General features: G+C 38.9%; 1 protein-coding gene across 1 annotated transcript in view; it reads right to left on the minus strand.

Annotated features, from left to right (window-relative positions):
- The window catches only part of REEP5 (receptor accessory protein 5), a 39,933-nt gene that overhangs the window by 7,965 nt on the left and 14,000 nt on the right, over positions 1-17,968 (minus strand). Inside the window, exon 3 of the mRNA XM_043595509.1 lies at positions 11,399-11,537. Within this exon, the coding sequence (XP_043451444.1) occupies positions 11,399-11,537 (139 nt within the window). The remainder of the gene's footprint in view (positions 1-11,398; positions 11,538-17,968) is intronic.

Raw genomic sequence — 17,968 nt, forward strand, 5'->3', positions numbered from 1 at the left:
TATAGACAAACTCAGCAGAATCTCAGTTTTTGCCTTCAAGGAATCTTTACAATCAACTGTTCATCATCTTCCACTTTAAATGTAGATATCATTTCCCAACTCTTTTATGGCTGTACTTTGCCATTGAAATAAAAAAGAGACCAGGGGCACCTGGGTGGCTCAGTCGGTTGAGCGTCCGACTTCGGCTCAAGTCATGATCTCACAGTCCGTGAGTTCGGGCCCCGCGTCGGGCTCTGTGCTGACAGCTCAGAGCTTGGAGCCTGTTTCGGATTCTGTGTCTCCCCCTCTCTCTGCCCCTCCCATGCTCATGCTTTCTGTCTCTCAATAATAAATAAACATTAAAAATTTTTTTTGAAATAAAAAAGACCAGAATTATGCCCTAAAAACTTTATTAACAAGAACTGTCACCTTATATTTATGCCCCCCCAAAAGTCTTACTGTTTATTCAAATGCCAACAGCTTAGCCCTTTTAGTTGTCCCAGCCTCTTATTCTCATCTAAGACACTGAGCAAAAAAGGGGATATGCACAGCGACCTGCTCATTTCTCTAGAAAGTTCAATAACCAGCCTACTGGATTTTCTTAGGGTGAAAGATTCTAACATAGCCAGGTGATATAAAAAATGAAGTCCTTTCTTGAGATTCCAAATCTGTACCTTTTACAACTTCCCCTTAAAGAAAAAACCTCGCACCTCTTCTGCTGTCCATTAAACTCCACAGCCTTAGTCCTTATTATTCCAAACCAAACAATGTATTCAAATAACTGAGAAGCCACAATGCTTTTCTAAGTTTATGTTTGCTCTAGAGATGAAAAGCTTTTGGTAAAGGACTAAACCAGTAACAAAGCCTTGGGCTTAAAATGCACATATTTGTGCCCCAAAGCTCTCTCCATCAGTACCATTTTGGCTCTGAGAAATTTGTATTGCATTTGTATTACACTCAAAATACAAAGCAAAACACAGGTTCTCAACAAATTACCCTCTCTAGATTATCTGAACTATAGAACTCTGGAAAAGTAACACTCATGAACTAGAATTTGTTGGACACAGGAGAGCAGGGGGCTAGCTTTCAAAAGACAGGCTATCAGACTAGACTAAAAAAAAAATACAGTAAAGCTATATGTTTCTTGTAAAAAACACACCTAAGGCAAAATCAACTAGGAACACTGAAAATAACGGAGTTGAAAGAGGGGCGCCTGGGTGGCTCAGCTGGTTAAGCATCCAGACTCTTGATTTTGGTTCAGGTCATGATCTCACAGTTTGTGGGATTGAGCACCGTATTGGGTTCCATGCTGACAGCACAGAGCTTGTTTGGGATCATTTGTCTCTGACCCTCCCCCACTTGCTCTCTCTCAAAATAAATAAACTTAAAAAAAAAATAGATTGAAAGAGATGTATCAGACAAATACCAACTCTCAAAATAGCTTATAAAGTAATATTAACCATACACAAACATTATTGAAGGCAATGATAAAGAAGGAAAACAATTTGCCAAGTAGATTCACATAAAACCTACATATCTTTGAAGATGTAATTATATATAACTTTGTATGTATATATATATGTAATTATATAATTATACCATTTGTTTTTATAATTTTATAATTATATAATTATAGATAGCTTCCAAATATAGCTTTGAATTATGTAAATTAAAGTCGTAATTGTATAAATGGAGAAATTCCACGCTCATAGATTTTTAACACTTCCACCAGAAACTGAGATATCAAACAAACTAGAAGCTGGTAAGAATACAGAACAAGGAATACCAAATTAAAAATCTTGATCTAAAAATATGCAGCTCTCTCCACCTAACAAATTGATTTTAAGAGAGTCAGGGGCTGGGGCACCTGCGTGGCTCAGTTGGTTAAGTCATCGACCTCGGCTCAGGTCATGATCTCATGGTTTGTGGGTTCGAACTCCTGCATTGGGCTCTGTGCTACCCACTTGCTCAGAGCCTGAAGCCTGCTTCAGATTCTATGTCTCCTTCTCTCTCTGCCCTTCCCCTGCTTGTGCTCTGTCTCACTCTGTCTCTCAAAAATAAATTAAAAAAAAAAATAAGAAAGTTAGGGGCACCTGGGTGGCTCAGTGGGTTGAGTGTCCGACTTAGGCTCAGGTCATGATCTTGTGGTTCGTAAGTTCGAGCCCCATGTCGGGCTCTGTGCTGACAGCTCAGAGCCTGGAGCCTGCTTTTCTGATTCTGTGTCTCCCTCTCTCTCTGCTCTTCCCTGCTTGAGCTCTGTCTCTCTCTCTTTCTCTCAAAAATAAACAAACATTTTAAAAAAGAGTTATATATTATAGTAGATAGAGGTTAAAGAATGGTCTCAAGAGAAACTGAGCTCTAGTCCTGGTTCTGCCATTTACTAGTGAGGCAAACCTTGTGTATGTAACTTAATTGCCTAAGTCTGTATAGACTCTCTAATATAAAAAGATATTAGCTGAAATTAAAAAAAAAATCTACCTCACATAGATTTTTGTGAGAAAATAAGAAATATCTGGAACATCTAGGAGTGCTGAGACTTTCTTCCAACAATTCTGTCTTCCACCAACAGCCATGAAACAGTAACAGGCTAACTGATTAGCTTTAAATGGGGTAATTACAATCAAATCTCAGAACCAATAGATACCCTTTTTAAACAATTCGTTTCTAACACTTTTAGTACCTGAAATAAAACTTAAAATAATGATACACCTACGCATATAATTACCAAAAAAACAAAATCAAGAAGTTCTCTAACTTTAATATAAAGGAAAAATAAAGTGAAAGTAATTTATCATAAACAATATATATATTTTAGGGCACCTGGATGGCCCAGTCAGTTAGCGTCTGACATTGGCTCAGATCATGATCTCATGGTTCGTGGGTTCAAGCCCCGAATCGGGCTCTGTGCTAACAGCTTCAAAGCCTAGAGCCTGCTTCAGATTCTGTCTCCCTCTCTGTCTGCCCCCAACTCCCGCTTGTGCTTTCTCTCTCTCAAAAAATAAACGCTTGAACATGTAAATGTTCAAGCCAAACTATACTAGACAACACCATAAAACACTAAGTAAAATCAGTGACTATTAACAGCTACAAACAAAATTTCCTCCATATATTTCCAAAAGGTTGAGAATTTCTGAACTGGAGGGACTACAAAGGCTGCTTCCCATATCCAAGCACTCAACCAAATGCAATTCCCTGTCATAATCTCCAAGTTATGATTTTAAGCCAATCCTCCCTCAAACCTCCTACCCCTGATGTGTGACAGACTCCACAGCTCATTTACTGAACATAACAGCAGAAAGATGGAATGTTAAGAGAGAAGCAGTGGGGGAAAAGCATGGCAAAAGGAAGGGGAAGAGCAAACATTCAGACCAGCCACCTCCTAGTCTCACCACACACATCTGTGCAACCAACCCAAACTCCACCAAGCCCTCACACACACATGGCATCGTTAAGACCTTCTGCTACAGGTCCAGGCCTCTCAATGAAGCCAATCCTTGAAATACCCTCAGCACCTCAGTATGTGTGGGTGGTTTCATGTTTCCTGCTAGTTTTCTCAGAGACTCTGCTCTAGCACCTGCTGGGCTTGCTGGCTATCCTAATGAATTATAAGAAGATGTTACCAGAGAAACCTTGATTTTCTTAATTGCAAATTTCATAATTTGCCATTTGTAGTAACCCAAAATACAGAAATAAGTAACTGCATTTTTCCCTGGCTTTAGCTTCCATTTCCTCTGCTTAGAGCCAGGCAGACCCTATAGACCATCTCTGTAGTTAACATTTCCTTGTGGAAGACTTCTGGTTTGTAACATCCAAACATCATACAGTGTTTTCCACTGGTTGCTTATATAGGTAATGTTAATACATATATACCCAAAACACAACACAACAATTTAAACAAAATGATGTGTGAGAAAAAGGAAAAACTACATTCTTGACAGTAAGTTAGAATGCCCTATGCAGAGGCCCCCATCGAGTTCCACACTGAGTGTGGAGCCTACTTGGGATTCTCTCCCTCCCTCGCTTTCTGCTCCTCCCTTACTCGCACACATGCGCTCTCTCTCAAAATAAATAGCTAAAACAACAACAACGGTATGCGGAGTATCCTAGAGGTGCCATGTACTACTACATACTAAGTGATAATTTTTTACTAACTATGTCAACAATTTGGAAAACAAGAAGTGTTGGTGTTAGCATCTAACACACTAACACATTTGTTACTTATATAGAGGTATTTTGCTGTGTTTTACTAATATTTAGGAAACTGGTATGGAGTTTTAGATGTATATATCTTAATTTTTACCATTGAAGATTGTAGGAAATAGTCTCCTGGCTGGTATTTCCAGGTAGAGTATCTAATTTTCAGGAATGGATTACTATTGATGCAGACCTAGAAACCCTCAGCATAAGTATAGGCATCAAGGTGAAATGGAAAGAACTCACTGGATTAGGAATCAAAGAGTTGGTATCTACTTTATTTTATGACTTTAGGGAAGGTCATAAACAACCTCTCTGAGAGTCCATTTTCTCTTCTGTAAGATTTTAGGAAAGTCACAAATTAATGTACTTGAAGAAAGTATACAAGACGGTAGTGGTATTAACAAATCCTACAGTTTTTACTGTTGTTGTAAATCTCTGGAATATTATCTGCCCAAGTAATACCTCAGCCCCTCAGCAATCCAGAAAAGCTGACTCATTCATCTTTTCTGAATGAATTAAGGCAAGACTACCAGGCAGAACCAGAGCCAAGTGTCTATATTTTTATACCTCTCCAATGTGATTAGGCTTCACTCTGGTCTGCTCCTTTCTTTCCAGGGCACTGTAGCTATCACCTTGGGACAGTAAAATAATTACTGCTCTCTACCTATGTCATTAGCGTTTTCCAGTTTTCAAATGAAATAGCTTTCTTGTATTAAAAAATAAAGTTAATTACTGTTCAACTCTCATGGCTATATTCAGTCACCAGCTTTTACAACTCCCTTTCTTTAACCTACATAACTATTCTAGAGCCCAGGAGTACCCTGAACGACACAGATCCTCACAGTGCCCGCTGACAGCACAATCACGAGCAAACACAAACCCACTCTTACCTGCAGTCCAGAGTCTGTGCTATTTTGGCTGAATTCCTGGCACTATGAGCTCTCATTTGATAAATCCTTAAATTACAGATTACAGCAGGGCAGATAATTCTGTCTGTGGTTCTAATGGCTGTTACCATCCAATTTTCTTCTAGAAGAGGTATTTCCAAGGTAGGGATACACTTTATATGCAGTTTCTGGGACCAGCCTGGTCAGAACTGAGTTAATATCAAAAAAGACAAAACACCCACATTTCAACACATCAGCGACCTGCTGATACACTACAATCACCTGATCAGAAACAAAATCCATAGGGAAACTTCTGCAATGTAGCCACAAGAACAGTGATAGGCGAAAGCTAAAACAGACTGCCCAGCATGCACAAATAAGAGCTCAAAAAAGAACACGTGAAGGGGAAGTCTTCCCTGTGGTCTTTGCCTCTTATGAAGTTAAGAAATGTTCTGCTTTCCAAGACAGGTGCAGTAGTACAGGTGACAGTCTAAGTCAGGACTAAGAGTCACCAGAGTTTTGTTTAAAAAACTAATCTAGAAAGTGATCTAAATGAGTGTAAAGAGAAGATACAAAGCTATTCATTGTGTCACTCATTAAAATGTGATAAAGTGAGATAAATGTCCTAAATGTCTATCATTTGGGGAATTAGTACATTGCTATCGATAATGGATTAGACAGTTTACCAAAGAATATTGAATAACATGAGAAAATACTCCTAGTATTATGTTAATTGAAACAAGCTAGATACAGAATTATGTATAAAATGTGGTCTCAACCATATATATATATATATATATATATATATATATATATATATAGTTAAAACAATAATATATACATGGTTCTGTGTGTCTTTATGTACTTGGACCAATATACTTGCACATTAAAAAAATAGGAAGACTAACATGTGACCGGGGATACGATTACAAATGCTATTTTCCTCCTTATATAAAACATGTCCCAACACACACACACACAAATGAATATAAACAATACAACAACAGGGACTTTGTTTTATTCACCAAAGTATCCTTCTGACCTAGAACAGATTCTGGCACACAGAAGTCCTAAATAAATGTCTTCTGAATAAAGAAATGAAAATACACTACTTTTATAATCAGAGGGAGAAAAAAGGCTTTTGTATTTATTTTTAAAACCTCCTGGTAAAGGCAGACCTCAGAGCAAAGCTCTGAGCAGGCACGGTCCACTATTTCTAGTGCGACAGATTACATACTATCTTTTCTACTAATCTTTGATGCCTAATCATTGGTTCCTCTTATTTTCTCCAATCATAGGCTGCTTTAGAAAAATGGGGGGAAATGCCAATAATACTAATTCTGCAAAAGATCTTTTTTTTGCAGAAGATAAATATTAAACATGTCCTTACTTGGATCTCTTTGTCATACTCCACACAATCACCATGTGATTGTAACATGGCATATGGTCTATGCTAGTCCTTAACACAGGATATCCTCCTACCCACTCTGCAATTCAGAGGCTTCTTCTCAGTGTGTTCTCTGAAGCCACTCAGAAAATGCACTACAGCAAGAAGAAAGTATTTTGATTGACAGCATAATCCATTTTTAATGATCTCAAGTATATTATCTATTTGGAACATGCAGTAAATTCTCATGGATGCCCTGAGACTACTAATGGATGCACATTCCTTTTACTATTAAGGAAGAAAATTTTGCTGCAAAGCAATTTTTGTAATGTACTTCAAAACCAACTATAAATGATTTGGTGATTATCTCGTATTTCGGATCCTCTCTTTACCTTCTGTGACCTCCATTAGCAGAAGAGATCAGGAGCGGGCTGGAGTCAGGCTTGCTCATGTTTTCGAAGTGTGAGGTCAGCTACTGGTGTGAGTGGCTCTGCTGTCAGGATACTGTTCTCTGCAGCAAGCAGGTGGGCCCAAGGCAAAGCCAAGTCTCTTTCCTTTAGAGACTGCACTGTGATGTCACTACTATTAAATGGATCTTATGAAGGACTTCAAAGTTGTTTGTAGTTTAAAATATGTGACATCCAAATAAGATTATAAAAATATAAATGCTAAACATCTTTGAATAACAAAAACACACAGAAAATCCAGCAACCTTTGAAATCTTAATTGCTACCACAGGCTTTTTAAAAAAAAATTGCTTGAAAATTCTTCAGTCATCTTACAAGGCATTCTGTGGTAACGTTATTCAAAATTAAGAAATTATAATGAGCATGTTTTCATTTAAATTTTTTAACTATGTAGTTCTTTTTTTTTTTGTTTTTACCATAAATGGTGTCCCACTATATGTAATGTTTACCAATTTTTTATAATTAATGAATTATACAAACATTTCTATAGATGTGAATCATTTCATTCCATTTAACTGTATGGGTGTACTAGTTTTTTCCAAGTCTTTTTTTTTTTATAGAAGTATAGTTGACCTATAATATTATATTAATTCCAGGTGTACAACACAGTGATCTGACAGTTATATACACTATGCAATGCTCGTCACAAGTAGAGTTACATCCGTCACCATTCAGAGTTATTACAATATTATTGACTATATTCCCTGTGCTGTATCTTTCATCCGCGTGACTTATTTATTTTAGAACTGGAAGTTTGTACCTGTCAAGCCCCTTCACCTTCCTCCTTCCTGGCAACACCAGTTTGTTCTCCGTGTTTATGAGTCTGCTTCTGGTTTTTGTTTGTTCATTTTTTTCAATTCTACATATAAGTAAAGTCACATATGGTATCTTTCTCTTACTTACTATTCTTAGCATAGTTACAGCTATGGACCCTCTAGGTCCATCCATGTTGCTGTGAATGGCAAGATCTCATTCTTTTTTATGGCTGAGTAATATTCCATTGTGTGTGTGTACACATCACATCTTTATTTCACTTAGTTCATTTATTGACAACACTTAGATTGTTTCCATACCTTGGCTATTGTAAATAATGCTGCAAAAAACACAGAGGTGTATATAGCTTTCTCAATTAGTGTTTTCATTTTCTTTGGGTAAATACCCAGTAATAGAATTACTGGATCACATGGTATAGAATTTTAATTTTTTGATGAACTTCCATACTCTTTTCCACAGTGGCTGCACCAATTTACATTCTCACCAACAGGACATGAGGGTTGCCTTTTCTCCATATCCTTGCCAATGCTTGTTATTTCTTGCCTTTTTGACACTAGCCATTCTGACTGGTGTGAGGTGACGTCTCACTGTGGTTTTGATTTGCATTTCCCTGATGATAAGTAATGCTGAAAAGACACATGCTTTCATGTGTCTGTTGGCCATCTGTATGTCTTCTTTGGAAAAATGTCTATTCAGGTCTCCTGCCCATTTTTTAATATGTATATATACTTATTTATTTTTAAGAGAGGGAGAGAGTGGAGATGGGCAGAGAGAGAGAGGGACAGAGGATCAGAAGTGGGCTGCACACTGACAGCAGCAAGCCCAATGGGGGGATAGAACTTTTAAACTGCAAGATAATGACCGGGGCTGAAATTGGATGCTGAACCAACTGAGCCACCCAGGGAGCCCCTTTCCTGCCCATTAAAAAAAATTTTTTTTTTCCACATTTAGAGGGAGAAGAAAGAGAGTGGGAGCAAGGCAGGGGCAGAGAGAGAGGGAGACACAGAATTCGAAGAAGGCTTCAGACTCTGAGCTGTCACACAGAGCCTGATATGGGGCTCGAACTCAAGAATGAACTCAAGAACCGTGAGATCATCACCTGAGCTGAAGTCTGACGCTAAACCAACTAAGCCACCCAGGCGCCCCTAAAACAGAGGTTTTGGCATAGAAGTCCTGTCCTTGTGAGGCACTGAGGAAAATGAGTGGAACTAAGTAGCAGGGCAGCTCCTCCCCATCCCCTCCTGCTCTGTCCCCTTGAGCTGTGTGTAACAGCTTCTGAGCATCTCCTCCTAATGCTGCTGGGGGAGCAAAGGGTGCTCCTTTGGCCTGAGGGGCTATGTAGTAGGAGAAGGGTTATGAACCACAGTTCCTCTGCTGGCTGGGACTCCCTACCCTAGGACTCATCCGCCCCTACCCACAGCTTCCTGGGACCAGCATGGACTGGCATGTGGTCTTCCTCCATCCCAGTGCCTAACAGAACAGCTGATACTGTTAGAGGAAAAGGAGCTTACAGGCCAAAATAACAGGAGATTTGAAAAGCACAACCATTTCAAAAAGAAAGACAACACGATCAACTACCAAATTCTATCAGCAATAGAAATATTAGAACTAACCCAGACTTAAGCTAAATTGCTAACTATGTCAAAAGAAACAGAGCAATAAGAAACAAGAATGAGAAAATATAGGAAAGAGACAAGCAAAAATATTAGATACAAAAAAGAGTTGAAATAAAGAATACGCTGTGTGGCATATATAACAGAATGGAGTAAACTTGAAAACTGGAAGGGAAGATTGAAAAATATGTATCAATGAATAAATACATTATTTACACAAGAAAACATCTATAGATTGTAAAAACAGCTAAGGCCAGAGATAAAGCAAAAATGTATCCATAACTGCCCAGAATTCAAAATGAAGACAACATCAACATGTTGGTAGGTGGGGTGAGGGAGACCAAAGAATGAGAGCTTCCTGCATCTAATTTCCTTTATCTAAATTTCTTTAGACAAAAAATTTAAAAGAAAGTAAATAGAAATGTAGAAACAGTAAGACAAATTGAACTAACAAGGACCCTCAAAATAGGTCTGAATATGTAAATAAGAAAACAATGATTAGTTCCAGGGAAAATAAAAAACAGCAAGAACACTACATGTACATGCTATGTACACTATATGGTATAACTAAATCGTATTTACAAAGTCACAATAATGTAAGTGGTGAATGTGTATCTAACCAAAATTATGATACAAACACCTGAGGAAGATGGGGACACAGGAGGACTGCATGTGTATGTCAGGGACAAAGCCAGGAAAGGGAACCAAATCCTACCAGTAGGAATCAAGAGCTAATGTGTCAAATAGAAAAATTAAAAGGTGGCTAAACAAGAATGTTATTTAGAAACACAGAGGTAAATGACAAAATAATCTGCCATAAATGTAGGGATAATGGTTGCTTTTAAGGAATGCAGTATAGGCATCAGGGTTTGCTGTTTTTCTTTAAAAATCTTACAGAAGTATTTGAGTCTTCATTTCACGGACGACTTTTAAAAAAATGAATACTTCAGAGTATGAAGGGAAAGAAGAGAACTCAGAATTCATAAGGGCTGGAATCCCCACTCTCTACAGCTTGGGAAGTCTGGCCCCATGAGCCTGAGGTACCATCTACATTCTATGCAACTAATGGGAAGCAGGTGTCTTCCACGGAAGACACTCAAGGAACCAACTGAAGACAGTTTGTCCTATCTAGAAAGAAAGAACCACTCTATCTATTAAAAGATGTTAACTTCTTCATTCTCAGTCAGAATCAATACAGGTCCCATTAGGAATGAGTTTCAACTTCCTAATCCTTGTCCTCACATGGTGGTGACCAAGGCTAGATTTCTACCAAACACGAGGTGTGGCAGGGCTGATCCCTGACCATTGCACCTGTCAAAGTTATCAAAATGACTTCCTCAGAGAGCCCACTTCACATCTTCATTCTCCAAACGTATATAAGAAATAAGGTGGGTTTTTTTTTCTTCTAATGACTCCTGGGGTGCCTGGGTGGCTCAGTCAGTTAAGCGTCGGACTCTTGATCTTAGCTCAGGTCATGATCTCACAGTTAGTGAGATCGAGCCCTGAGTCGGGTTGTCTGCTGACAGAACAGAGCCTGCTTGGAATTCTCTCTCCCCCTCTCTCTCTGCCCCACCCCTGCTCACACTCTCTCTCAAAATCGATACATAAACTTAAAAAACGCAAGAAAGGAAGGAAGGAAGGAAGGAAGGAAGGAAGGAAGGAAGGAAGGAAGAAAGAAAGAAAGAAAGAAAGAAAGAAAGGAAGAAAGAAAGAAAGAATGACTCCCACACACCACTGTAAATAATCAATGGCCTGCCTAAATGTGCAGTGCTTCTGCATCAAACCTAGGTAACACTGCCTGAAGGAAGGATCTTGGTAAACTAACAACAATGCTTGTGCTAGGTCACAGTATTTCCATCTTTTATTACCAAACACATCTTGAATACACAATTGCTTTGGCTGTTTCCAAGGCAGTATACAAAATAAGGGAGGTGTGTCGAATTCTGTTTTCCTATTTATAATCTGAGGCAGAGCCACAGATGTCCAACACTCAAGCATCTGTTCCTGTTACATAGGTCCTAAGATGGAATTTATTTTAGTGGTAGGGCACAAAGCAAATACATAGATGGAAGGAAACAGAGAAGTTCAACATACCTTCAGCATGTAGTAGAAGGGGACCCATGACAGGAAGAGGTCAGAGAAGAATTCAGCAATGCTGAACACACCATACACTACCCAATAGGTCAGCCACTGGGTATCATCTTCTTTGTTGGGACTCTCTATGGCTTTAATCCTGAAAGGCAATACAAAAGCAAGTACATCATGTAGTGTGATCTCAATGAAACACTTTCGAACAGCAGACTTTGACAGCCCGCCCTCCCATACCAGGTAGGAAACTCAGGCAAATGTATGCACCTTGTCATGGAGATAAGAATACAACGTAAGAGGGGCGCCTGGGTGGCGCAGTCGGTTAAGCATCCGACTTCAGCCAGGTCACGATCTCGCGGTCCGTGAGTTTGAGCCCCGCGTCGGGCTCTGGGCTGATGGCTCAGAGCCTGGAGCCTGTTTCCGATTCTGTGTCTCCCTCTCTCTCTGCCCCTCCCCCGTCATGCTCTGTGTCTCTCTGTCCCAAAAATAAAAATAAACGTTGAAAAAAAGAATACAACGTAAGAAGCAATCTGGAAATACCAAGCCATTGTGACTACCTGTTACCAGTCTTCTTGTCACCAGAGAAACCAGCACTAGCTGTCCCCTGGATTTCCACTCTGTCTTAACCAGGCAGCAGGAGATATCACCAATGACTGGGAACTCCCAAGTGCAGGCCTGCCTCCAGAGCTTTATCAAGGATTCTTAAAAAAAAAAAAAAAAAAAGAAAGAAAAAGAAAAAAAGAAAAAAAGAAAAAGAGAAAGAAAAGAAAAAGAATTCTCTTATGGCAGGGAGCCTGGCTGGCTCAGTCGGTCGGTGGAGTATGTGACTCTTGATCTCAAGGTTGTAAGTCTGAGTCCCATGTTGGGTACAGAGATTATTTAAAAGTAAAATCATTAAAAAAAAAAAAAAGAATTCTCTCATGGTAACTTAGTTTTTGTGTACTTTTAATAACTGAGCTATATTATGAGTAAGTAGAAACTTCCACAAAGGAACTTCTGGGACATAGGTCAGATACTGCCCAAAGTCTGTAACATAACTTCAAAACAAACAGGTGAAAACAAGTATCATGGTGTCCATTTGGTTCTATCATTGTGTGATCTTTTGGCTGTAGCCTCTTTCCCTCATCAGTTAATAACATGACTTTCTCAGTACCAGCTACTGCTTAAACAAATTTCATTCTGCAAATGAATGGAAATAAGTTTAAAATAATCTGTTACTTCTGGGGCACCTGGATGAGTGGAGCCTGCTTAAGGCTCTCACTCTCTCTCTCAAAATAAATAAACATTTAATTAATTAATCTTTCACTTCTGAATCACAGAAATTTCTTTTATGCCTGGGAATCTCTTCATTCTAAAGCTGAATTCCTTAATTTTTTAATCCTATCCTAACACATGTCTGGACACTTATCAGAACTGAGCTGGACTAACACAGGAAACTCGAAGGTCTATGAATAATATTGTTAGCTTATGAGATGGGCTAATTGCTGAAAATACTTGGTAAGATGGGTTCCCCAAAGGGACCGTTAGACTGCTGAATCATGCTGAGTCATTCTCTAAGAAAGCCTCTGAAGTGATGAGAAGCAGCTGTGGGCTTGAGGTCCGCTTGTATGCCTGGGTGTTGTAAGAAAACAACCAAAGATGGGAAAGTTCTAGCTGACTGAGATGAGTGCTAATGACATGAGGAAGAGAAGAGGAAGAAGAGATAAAATCAATACCTCTCTGCAAGCCAAGACAACGCAAAAGTTTTTCAACTTACACAAAAGAATCATAAAATGAATTTATGAGAGCAGATTATAAAATAATGGCTTGTAACTTGTGGACTATGTCTGTGTTCCAGCTTTCCTCAGATAGAAGCTGGCAAATGTAAAAGGCCAAAGGAAAAGCGTGGGCAAGCACATTAACCAAAGAACTAACAGTGGTATCCCCTTTACACATAAGGCCATTTTCCTATCCATTTCTATTTAAGTGGATCTTTTAAGTTATTAGTTATTAGTTTGATAAAGATTTGTTTCTTAGATGTCACTCCTGGGCAGAGGGGATATGGAGTTATATTTCACTTAAGGTCTTCATTTTGGAAACCAAAGCAATTCATGACTATGTAGTAAACAAACATCCAGTAAACAAATGTATCCACACATAAATATAAACTGAAATATACATTTCATGGAAACATTCTGGTATTTTCAATTCCATTCTATGTCATTGTTTTTAAGAGGTTAGTCAAGATCCACAGATTCAAAAACAAAAAAAACCACTCCAAACAGTTAAGTTCTGTGCTTCAAGGAATAAATTTTTAAATAGTTAATTTCCATAACTTATAAACACTAGGCATTCAAAGGCTTCCATGTTAATACACTTGGAAAACTACATAGTAACATCGAAAGCAGGAAGAAAAGAGCTCCAAACAACACACAGGTTGATCACAACTTTGTAGAAAACCAAGGCACATGAAAGAGGTCAGGACAAAACCAGATTCTTATTAAGCTGAAGAGATTTTTAATAGAATTTCTCAGATAATTGAAGCATTTAATTACTGTTTTAATTTAAAATACCATAAGGGCACCTTGGTGGTTGAGTCGGTTAAGTGTCCAATTCTTGATTTCATCTCAGGTCATGCTCTCACGGTTTGTGGGATAGAGCCCTACATCGGGCTCTGGGCTAACAGCATGGAGTCTGCTTGGTTTCTCTCTCTCCCTCTCCCACTCTGCTCCCCCTTCCTGCTGGCACATGTGTTCCCTCTCTCTCTCTCTCTCTCAAAATAAGTAAAATAATAAACTAGTCACAGTAAGAAAGAACATAAGTGACAGTCCATAGGTGTGGAAACTTAGAATCAAAATGGTGAAGCACTCCAATCTAGTTATGGGAAGAGTAGAGAATAGCTCAAAACTGGCATTTCCTGAGTGCTATTTATTTATATACTTCCTTGTCCAAGTGCATGGACATAGGTGACTATTCAACAATACACTCCACAGCCTTGTACTTCTACTGAATCATATTTCAACACAGTATATCAGAATGAGGATGTAGCAACTTATCAGGCAACACAGGAATTCAAAAATCTTAAGCACTCTACACCCTTCCATTCTAGCCAAAATGGCACAGCTAAAGAATGGGAAGAGGTAGGAACCTAATAATTTTCCTCCCCAACATCATTTACTGACAAGAATATCTTTTCCCCACCTCATGTTCTTGCCTCCTTTGTTGTAGATTAACCATATAAGCATTATTGACCATGAAAGCATGAGCTAATTTCTGGGCTCTCTATACTGTTCCATTGATCTGTGTGTCTATTTATGTGCCAGTATCATACTGTTTTACTGTGGCTTTGTAATCGATCTTGAAGTCTGGCATTGTGATACCTGCAGCTTTGTTCTTTCTCGAGATTGCTTTTGCCATTCAGGGTCTTTTACGATTCCGTACAAATGTTAAGATTATTTGTTCTAGTTCTGTGGAAAGTGCTACTGCTATTTTGATAGGGATTACATGGAATCTGCAGATTGCCTTGAGTAGTATGGACATTTTAACAATATTAATGCTTTCACTCCATAAGTGTGTTATATCTTTCCATCCATGTCCTCTTCAATTACTTTCATCAATGCCTCATAGTGTTCAGAGTATACATCTTTCACATCCTTGGTTAAATTTTACCTAAGAGTTATTTTAATTTCATAATAGCCCTATGATGTAAGGATTGTTATTTTCAGGAAATACTGGGGCTTAAGGAAGAAAAACAACATGTGCAGGGCTCCTAGCTACAAGCAGCAGAGACTGGGGGCACCTGGCTGTCTCACTCAGTAGAGTGTGCGACTCTTGATCTCGGGTTCATGAGTTCAAGCCCCATATTGGGTGGAGAGCTTACTTTAAAAAGAATTTGAACAAGTAGCAGAGGTTGGATTTACACCCAAGATTAACTCCAACAAAGCTCGTGCCTATTTCACTATCCCAGGCTGTTTCCCTATTTAGAACAACTCACCACCAGGCTGCATAACACTTAGCAAAATGTCTGGTACCAAGTAGGCATTTAATAAATATTTACTGCATTACTATAAATACAAAAAGAGTTCATAATATTTCTTTTGGAAGGGACCAGAATGATCTAGTCTTGTGCTGAAGAAAACCAAGACCCAAAAAGGGACAAATAAGAGAAGTCAGTCTCAAGGCCCAGATCCTTAGAGAAGCCTTCTACCCTCCAACCTGCTTACCTGAGGGGGGACAGGCAGAGGTAGGGAGGGAAGGGAGGGTATCAGAAGTGAACAGGACATGTTCTGAGTTGGTGCCCTAGTCCACTGTTTCTCAAACTTAGATGATGATCCATAACCACCTACAGAACTAGTTAAACATACACGCCTGGGTTCTTTTCAGACCTAGTGATTCAGACTCTGGCATGTAGAGCTTTAAGCTTTAGAAAGTTGTGCAGGTGATCCTAAGGCTGAGCCAAGTTTCAGAACTATTGGTCAAAGTTTCAGTCTCAGCACCACCTCTGCATATCTTTTCCAGGAAAGAAAACCCAAATGATGGATTTGTAGCCAAAGGGTAGGTTACCCCTTTCCCGCAACACACAAGAGGCCAGGAGAGAAGAAAAGTTAGACAGAGAAGGCAAACTGAATGATATCTCTGCTACAATTAGGATGAGTCACTCTAAGATAATGTAGAACGCCCACCTGAGCATTCTCAAACTTGTAAAAGAATTCAAGATAAAAACATCTCCTAAACAAAACTCTTTTGCTAAAATTTTAAGAACCAATCTAAAAGTCCTCTATTACGTTGACTCGAATATCAACCTCCCCCGGGGCTTTTCGATCTCTAGCTAAACCCCAGAGGAGTTCTGGAACTATCCCAAAGACAGCTGGCAACAATTCCAACCACTCTCCCCACAGGCCTGGGCCATTGTCTTATTTATTCTCAATGTGCCCTTGCCCTTAAGTGAGCTTTGTTAGCCATACCACAGACACTAAACCTGGGTTTAGAACTACACATTCACAAAAGACAGACACCATGGTCTTAGATTGCTCTCTGCAGACTCACTGCCATATTCTCACTACTGATCCAAAGCCTGGTCACTTGGGCTTGGTTCTATGGCTTCTTTGTTCTCTCTCTCCTCAGCCACCTACCATGTTCCAGGGGCAGAGCTTGGTCTACCTCAAGCAAGGGGCAAAAAAGAAATGAGGCCTGGGTGAGCAGCAGAAACATGGCTAAGGTGCAGAAAATGGCTGTAAATACTATACATGGGAGGGGTTAGCAGTTCTAAAAATTCACAGAGCAGAATTAGAAATTGTAGAATGTTGAGTTTGAAGCTGTCTTAGAGACAAACTGTTCATGTTCTATATTGTATAGACCAACATATGAAGTTCAAAGAGAAAAGACTGATATTAAAGTAATTTCAATGAAAATAAAATATTATGAAGTATGTGTCTACAGGTTTTTTAAGGGCAGCAATGGGCTGTGTAAATATATTTTGGTATATCCATACAATGAAATATTCTGAAGTCTTTAAAAAGGATATTAACAAAGAAAGATGTCCAAGCTACAATGTTGAATGTAAAAAGTAGGTAACTTTGTGTTTTGAAAAAAAAAAAAAGAGACGTGGACATCTATTTCTATGTGTTTACAGACCAAGAATGGTATCCAGAAGCATATATTTCAAATTGTGTAAAGTTAATCTTGGGCATTGGGACTGCAGAATTTCACTTTTTTAAGGTCTTTGTAATGAGCCTGTACAATATTTTTATAACAAGAGAAAGGAAAAATATTTCTATGTGGGAGAAAAAAATAAACACCAGGCTTTCTATAACTACTTCCTCCTATGCGACTAACTGTCTCTTTAGGGCTTTGTTAAACACTGAAGTGAACATCAGGCATATTCATTTAATTTCTCTCTTGAGGAAACAGCTCATGGTTTTCTTACAAACCTCTCTAACAATGATCAGACACACCCTCGTGTTTTAGAGCATTAAAAGGTTTTCAATAACACACATATAAACACATAAAGACACAGAGAGAAGAGAGTCCTGTAGTCCAACACATGGAATCGACTCATTCTAATTTTCTATTTCAAAAAAGCAAACTATCAAAAATTTATTAATTACAGGGTGCCTGGGGCTCAGTTGGTTAAGCATCTGACTTGTGATTTCAGCTCAGGTCATGATTTCGAGCCCCATGTCAGGCTCTGCCACTGACAACACAGAGCCTGTTTGGGATTCTCTCTCCCTCTTTCTCTGCTCCTCCTCTGCTCACGCATGTGCATGTGCTTTCTGTCTCTCAAAATATATCAACATTTTGAAAAATTATTAATTACTCTGGATGATGGAATAGACTGGCTTTTCCCTCCATTCCTTCCCAATGCTCATCTGGCTTTGCATCACTTCACCACCCTTGGCATGCACCTTGTATCCCTGTTCCAGCACTTACTAGGCACATGACCTTGAGCAAGTTATTCTGGGCCTTAGTTTCCTCATTTGTCAAGAAGGAATGATAAACCTGATCATGCTGTTATGAAGATTAAATGATTACATGCAAAGCACTTAGAATCAGTGACTTGAACCAAGTAAGCTCTCATTAAATATAACCTTAATAGAT

The sequence above is a fragment of the Prionailurus bengalensis genome, chromosome A1, assembly GCF_016509475.1.
Source record: "Prionailurus bengalensis isolate Pbe53 chromosome A1, Fcat_Pben_1.1_paternal_pri, whole genome shotgun sequence".
Taxonomy (NCBI): domain Eukaryota; kingdom Metazoa; phylum Chordata; class Mammalia; order Carnivora; family Felidae; genus Prionailurus; species Prionailurus bengalensis.